Source organism: Phoca vitulina, unplaced genomic scaffold (assembly GCF_004348235.1).
Source record: "Phoca vitulina isolate PV1807 unplaced genomic scaffold, GSC_HSeal_1.0 scaffold5, whole genome shotgun sequence".
In the NCBI taxonomy this organism is placed as follows: Eukaryota; Metazoa; Chordata; class Mammalia; order Carnivora; family Phocidae; genus Phoca; species Phoca vitulina.
The window spans coordinates 30,248,564-30,256,012 of NW_022589708.1; the positions used below are offsets into that span (position 1 = coordinate 30,248,564).

At 42.0% G+C, this 7,449-nt stretch overlaps 1 protein-coding gene across 2 annotated transcripts in view; it reads left to right on the forward strand.

Annotated features, from left to right (window-relative positions):
• The first annotated feature begins 346 nt into the window (after window positions 1–346).
• The window catches only part of FBXL3 (F-box and leucine rich repeat protein 3), a 22,641-nt gene continuing 15,538 nt past the window's right edge, over window positions 347–7,449 (forward strand). The window contains exons 1-2 of one of the 2 annotated variants that reach the window (XM_032402827.1): window positions 347–715; window positions 5,165–5,513. In XM_032402827.1, coding sequence (XP_032258718.1) covers window positions 5,166–5,513 — 348 coding nt within the window. In that variant the 5' untranslated portion in view covers window positions 347–715; window position 5,165. The remainder of the gene's footprint in view (window positions 716–5,164; window positions 5,514–7,449) is intronic. The other variant, XM_032402826.1, reaches the window with a different exon arrangement.

Consider the following 7,449-nt stretch of genomic DNA (forward strand, 5'->3'; position numbering starts at 1 on the left):
ACCCGCTGCGGGTTTGCCGCTGGCTGCGGAGACAGTCCCTCCTTTCCTCCCTTCCTGCTCCATCTCCCTAAACTTCCCAGTTTCAACAGCAGATAGCTTTTTAGCCATCTAGCTCGCTCCAGCCCCCCCACAGTGGCTTCGAAACGAAAACTCCCATAAAAGGAGCAGTAGCGTCTGGGGGAGGAAGGCGGCCGACTCTCCTGGAATCGGGAGGCGGAGGCCCCCCGCGGCACCGACGGTGCGCGCTCCCGGCGGGCGCGGCCCACTCCCCCCTTCCCCCGCCCTCCGCGGGCGCGCCCCGGCGGACACGCGCCCGCCCCCTCGGGCGGAGACGCGCCGGGGAAAGCGCGCGGCCGCGAGCCCCGGGCGCCATTTTGGAGCCGCTGTCTGGGCCGAGGCGGTGGGGACCTACGCGGTGGCCGCGACTCGCTGAAGGAGTCTTTTGCGGCGACAAGGGGTCTCGGAAGCAGGACGCGGACCGCGCGGGACTGAAAAAGGAGTTTTCTCCTGGGGCAGCCAGAGCCGCAAAGGTGGAGCCGCGTTGGCGTCCGCCGCGGGACCAGAGCCTCGGATGCGGGCGGAGCGCGGGGGGCCGCGGCGGCGGGAGCGCGAAGCGGGGCTCCCGGGGGGCCTCATGTGAGAGCCGCGGGACCGGCCGCCGCCGCCGTCCCCGGAGCCCGGGGTGGTGTGTGGGGGAAGCCGCCCGCGGCAGCAGGTAACGGCGGAGGGGCAGGGCCAGAGCCCCCGGTGACGGCGGGGCCGGGGTGGGTCCGCCGACCTTCGTGGGCGGCAGGGCGGGTCGGGAGCGCGGGGTCCCGGGCGCGTTCTGGCCGCCCCTCGGGAGCGTCGGGCGGAGCGCGGCGCCCAGACCTTGGAGCCTGCTTGGGGGCGTTTCCCCGCGATGCCTGCTTCAAAACATGTCAACAAGGCTTGGTGCGTGTGCGGGTTCGGGGCCGCTGTCGCCGGGTTTTATTACCCTTGACAGGGATTGGGGACAGGCACCGTAGAGCTTGCGCTCTGCCAGGCTCTTCCCGGCGTGGCCTGTGCCCGTGCGTGTAGCTTGAAAAACGAGGGGCGTTAAGATGTCAAAACAGACTGCCCAGGGTAGAGCGCGTGCGAAATGTCAGGGAGAGCCAATCCGTGGAGGTGGCGCAGGAGGAGGGGACGCTCCGGCCTTGTAGCCAAGTAGGAAACTTGGTCAACTTGCGATGAGCAGCTTCGCGCCTGCCTTAAGGCGTGGGCAGCGTTTCAGGTGGAGTTGCAGATGGGCATCAGGAAGCAGCCTATTAAATGATTGATCTGCATCTCCAAGCTAAGAGGTTAGATTACCATTATTTTGTTGCTGATGATACCCAATCCAGTGGCCCAGATCTTTTAATTAGAGTATTTTTTTCTCCTTCTTTTGAAATATTTATAAAAATGCTCTCCACTCTGAGTTTTCTACAAATAACCGCTACGTATATTTTAATCACCACACTCTTCCTACCATCTAGTTCTGAGAATTAATCTCTTCCCACTGTTTTTTTTTTTTTTTCCCCTTGTATTCCAGCCGAAGAATGCAGATTAATTTTGATATTAGTCAAAGCAGAACACAAACGGAAAGGGAATGTGATGCCAAAAGAGGCTTTTTAGAGCTCAGTACAAATGGGCTTTTACAATTACTACATGCACAGTTTACTGAAAGTGCTTAATACAAATGGTGGACATACAGCTGAGTGTTCTCCTCAGCTCTTCTTCTAATGAACCAGTTTACTGCTGCTTTCAGAGTGTGTGGAAATGTTAAGAGTTCAGTAACTCCCTGTGCTGCTCAATTAGTCTGTAGTTTTTCCTCATTAGTGTTTTCCCCCCCTTTGGTGCATCATGATAGTATCAGTCCCTACCAAATGTTCTTGGGGCCTAAGTTGCATGAATTATTTGGGGCCTGGAGAAGTTGCAGTTTGAAATGGATCTGCTGGAGCCCTGAAGAAGCCTGATTTTGGTGCTCTGCAAAGTCTCATTGACATTTATTGTCCAACTTCCTCCTCTGCACTCCTCCTGGTCAAATATAAGAGGTGTTTTCACTTTGACTAAAACAGGAGATAAATACTCCATTGATGTAAATTTTTTGCAGACTGGTGGATGCTCTGAATTGTTTAACTTTCTATACAGCAGATCTTCATGTGTAAATAGATTTAATAAAATACTTGAGATCATCTTGGAAAAAACTGACATTTAAAAATTTTATTAGGTGCCTACAGTGTTCTTTTATTTTCAGGCATGAATGAAAATAATACAGAGAACCATTTTTATCAGCATTTGGCCTTGCATTTTTCTATTGCTGACATAGACTGTTGACTGACATATTACAGTCATATTACATATGACAGTTTGTAGACTTTTGTTCAGCTTTTCATAAACTAGTAAGTGCTTAAAATATACTTTGGTGATCATACAGTCTTATATCTAGACCAAGAGATACTATTCCTCAGTGTTTCATATGTCTTTTTGATATGTCACCTTTTTTCTCCCCTCAACTTGGAAAGGTATTGAAACCTACTTTATTTAAAACAGGGCTGTAATAGACAAAGGAAAGTACCTATTGTTAGCATCAGCAAAGTATTAGCAAGGATAATTGTGTAAATAAGGCTGTCATTTTATTGTTTATATATCCCTATATTCTAAAGTAAAATGAATCATTCCATCTGTAAGTTGAATAATTATGGTTTTAGAAGATTTTCTCCAGAAATAGGCAATCAGCATTGTATATTAAGGAGTAGAAATTATAAAGACAGTTTCGTTCTTTTTTGAATCTCTGCATCTCAAAATTATGAGTGATTTTAGGCAGTCAGAAGAGAAATTATAAGCCAAATTATGAGTTTGGTGGGCAGCAGACTCTTTGTTCTTTGACCCAAATTTTCTATGCTAAAATTAAGCCTTCAGGTTTAGAGGTAGAGCCGAAAAATGGGTCATAATGACAGTGTTACCTCAACCTCTAGTGGGACATTATTACTAGAAGAGGGGTTTTTTTTTAATATATTAAAGATCATATTGTAGATTATACTACCTTTTCTCCAAACACATTCAAAAAATGTATTCTTAGATTCATACGCAAGTTTTAATCTTCCATAAAACTATCCTCTTGCCATCACCTCTGTCATTCTGTTTTCTCCTTTCCTCTCCCCTTGCTAGTTGTTTACTTTAACTCACATAGTTGGAAGTAGGATCAGTGAGGAATGTAGTTCATTTATTGCACATGTGCTAAGACCTCCTGGGCAGATTTTAATGGCATGAAGGCCAAGGGACCTTTGCCATTCTGTTTCCTTCCAGCCCCCAATCCTCTTTTACAAGTTTTGCTAGCTGCTGGATAGAGAGAGTGTACAGAGACATATTTGGTTAAGAGTCATGCATATGCACATCCTTCATCCCACACAGAAATCAGAAATTCATACACACTCTTTTGCCAGAAGAAGGGAGTTGGAGCCACAAGCCATTCTTTCCAAAAGCTGTGACTCCAAATCCAAACCACTACCCTGCCAGAACTATTCTCTAGAGATAAAAGTGTTGCAGGCCTAAACTAAACAGGGGTACTAGTGATTGATCTACAATTACCCCCTTTAGTTTGGAGCCTGCAGTACTTATTTTTCCAAATAACAAATCAAAACAAGACCTTTTTATCTGATTAAAATGTAATTCATTGACGTTAAAAGAAATGCGTATAATATAGAGAAAAACATATAATATTGGCAAAACGATATTTAACTAATGCCACTATTATAATCCCATTACTACATTATTAATGTAATGTAATACAGTATAATCCCACTTATTATAGTTATGTTACTGTGGTGAATCTACTTCCAGTGTGTGTTTCTCATACATAAACATGTGTTCTTGCACCTTCTCACACATACTTCATTTCTGTCATACATTGTAATGTCTTTAATGCTGGACTGCTTTCCTGTACCTGAGTTCAACATTCTCTATCTCCTTTCAAGCCCTAATACTATTTAATTCCTCACAAGAACCCTGTGTGTTATTATCCCCACTTTACAAACTGAAGCGCACAGGAAGGTCAAGTAATTTGTTTCAGGCCACATGAAGAAGAGAGGTAGAGCCGCAGTTCAAACCCAGGGAGCTTGATTCCCCAGAGCCCATTCTCTTAACCATGCTACTATTTTGCAACAAAGACCATTACAAAAAAACAAATGGAATGAAGGTAGTACATATATACAGAGTAAATACATACCTAGTTCAGAAATACAGTTTAGGGTACACATTGCAATAGTAACTGATGTGTTGGAAGAAGAAACCACATTTTGGACCTGTGCATAGTAGGAATGGATTTGCTTATTTTAAGCAGAGATTGCATCTGGCAGTAATGCATATCACAGACTATTCAGTGTGGAAAGATCTGTTGGCTACTTAATTCAAATCCTTTCTAGAGGTTCTTGGGACTGTGGTCTCCTTGAATTTAACTCAGATATACCAGGTATCCTTAGATGACTTTTTTAAAATTTTATTTTATTATGTTATGTTAATCACCATACATTACATCATTAGTTTTTGATGTAGTGTTCCATGATTCATTGTTTGCGTATAACACCCAGTGCTCCATTCAATACGTGCCCTCTTTAATACCCATCACCAGGCTAACCCATCCCCCCACCGCGTCTCCACTAGAACCCTCAGTTTGTTTCTCAGAGTTCATAGTCTCTCATGGTTCGTCTCCCCCTCCGATCCCCCCCTTCATTTTTCCCTTCCTACTATCTTCTTTTTTTTAACATATAATGTATTATTTGTTTCAGAGGTACAGGTCTGTTAAGAAACCTTTGGAAAGTGTCACCATAGATTCTTTTTTATATTCCTTTTAGTTGACTACAATTTTTGAAATATAATTCTTGGTTTAGTTTCAAAATCATGATTCTTCCCCTCGCCCAAGTAGTACAGTATAAAAACAGATGTTTAAAAACACCTGTGTAGAATTTGTAAAGTAACAGTTGGTTTCCACTGGCATTTTTCATTATATTTTGTTTTGATATTCTCCTTGAATTACTGGTCCAGTTCTTTCTGCATGTTTGTGTTTCTATTTATAAACATACATATGCATCTTAGTGACAGAATGAGTATTGGATTTATTTTTATTCAAAAGTTAAGTATGAAAAAAATGATGCATTTTTCTGAATAGGATGAAACGAGGAGGAAGAGATAGTGACCATAATTCATCAGAAGAAGGTACTGCAGAGAAATCTAAGAAACTGAGGACTACAAATGAGCATTCTCAGACTTGTGATTGGGGTAATCTCCTTCAGGACATTATTCTCCAAGTATTTAAGTATTTGCCTCTTCTTGACCGGGCTCATGCTTCACAAGTTTGCCGCAACTGGAACCAGGTATTTCACATGCCTGACTTGTGGAGATGTTTTGAATTTGAACTGAATCAGCCAGCTACATCTTACTTGAAAGCTACACATCCAGAGCTGATCAAACAGATTATTAAAAGACATTCAAACCATCTGCAATATGTCAGCTTCAAGGTAATACTTTAAATCCTTCTTTTAAAAAATAAAGCATATTTTGTTTTGGTTTTTTTTGTCCTAAACCAATGTCTTCCCCTGTCTTTAAAATACTGCCTTTTTAGAGAAAGTTCTTAAAGATTGAGAATTACTGCATACATTAGAAGCTGTCAGAAATATATTTGAGCTAAATCACTCCATTGAATCATAATTACTGATAATTTTTTAAAAGAACAGAAGCAACTATTAAATAAGCATAAATCATTTACCAAAGCTGACAGTCACATTGAATTATTGTTAATTTGAGGAAAAAGAAATATAAAATAAAAAATGTGGAGATTATGATTGACTAAACTTAATTGCTATTACTGTTTAATAGGGACTGAATTCTGCATATTGATGGCTTTATGATATGGGGTCTTCAAAGAAAAAGGAGATATAGAAATATTATGTAAAAGGTTTAGATGAATATATTTTAGAGAGAAATAGGAGAAGGTGTGTGGAAGAATGCCGAAGAGAACTGTTTGTTTCTTTTCATTGCCAGAAGGACATATTGGAGTTCATGCAGTGATGGGAGAAATGAAGTGGGGTGGCTTTTTGAGCTCTCTGGAATAGTTTAAGGAATCACAGTGGTTTATAGGAGTACAGAGGCTTATAATGTTTTGTTCTGAGGATGAGTAATGGAATGTAACATGTTTACTAAACCTTTAACATACCTGACAGTTGTTGCAAAGTAACACATGGAATATCTGATTACCTATAGGTAGCAGTTGTTAAATAGGTCAGATTAAACCTAGATAAAGCAATGGTTCTTAACCCAGAGTTCTTTGCAAAAACTAGTCTTGACTGCTCTCAAGGGTGTCATTCCTTTTTAGATGAAGATTACTTGCTTATTCTTCCATATGTGTCTGAAGAGGAGGAGAGAGGTGTTGATGGGAATGGTTGGGTGCATTTGGCCATTTTACCAGAAAAATGCACAAGGGCACTTAGTCCACTGGGGGTAGGATTGGTAGGTTTAGCAAGTAAAAATAGAGGATGTTTATTAATTGAATTTTGACTTTAGATAATCAACAAATAATTTTTGGTATAAATATGTTCCATTCATTATTTGGGACATAATACTTACTTAAATGGATGTCCTGTAAATTATCTGGCAACCCTAACTGAGGGTAAGGGTGAGGGAATGGTGAGAGAATCAAACAAATCCAGGAACTCCTCAAGTGTTGTCCCTCCCCCCACCTCCCCATGAAGAAACTTCAAGAGCCTTCCTTTGGTTTCAGTCATCTTTGAGTTGTCTAAGTATTCTAATGGTAAATTTAAGAAAAGATGAGCATAATACATTAATCTCATATATCTAAAGACCACTTTCGTCCAGGGGTTGGCTGGGTCAGTGTTCAACTCCTTTACAGCCATGTGACACAATTCAGCTGTATCCAACTTGTATAACCCTCACAAAACCATCTGTCCTATAAGGTTAAACATTTTTTTATTTTACTATGTTATGTTAATCACCATACATTACATCATTAGTTTTTGATGTAGTGTTCCATGATTCATTGTTTGCGTATAACAGCCAGTGCTCCATGCAGTACGTGCCCTCCTTAATACCCATCACCAGTCTAACCCACCCCCCCACCCCACTTCCCCTCTTAAAACCCTCAGTTTGTTTCTCAGAGTCCACAGTCTCTCATGGTTTGTCTCCCCCTCTGATTCCCCCCCCTTCGTTTTTCTCTTCTGCTATCTTCCTTTTTTTTTTAACATATATTATTTGTTTCAGAGGTACAGGTCTGTGATTCATCAGTCTTACACAATTCACAGTGCTCACCATAGCACATACCCTCCCCAATGTCCATCACCCAGCCACGCAATCCCTCCCACCCCCCACCACTCCAGCAACCCTCAGTTTGTTTCCTGAGATTAAGAATTCCTCATATCAGTGAGGTCATATGATACATGT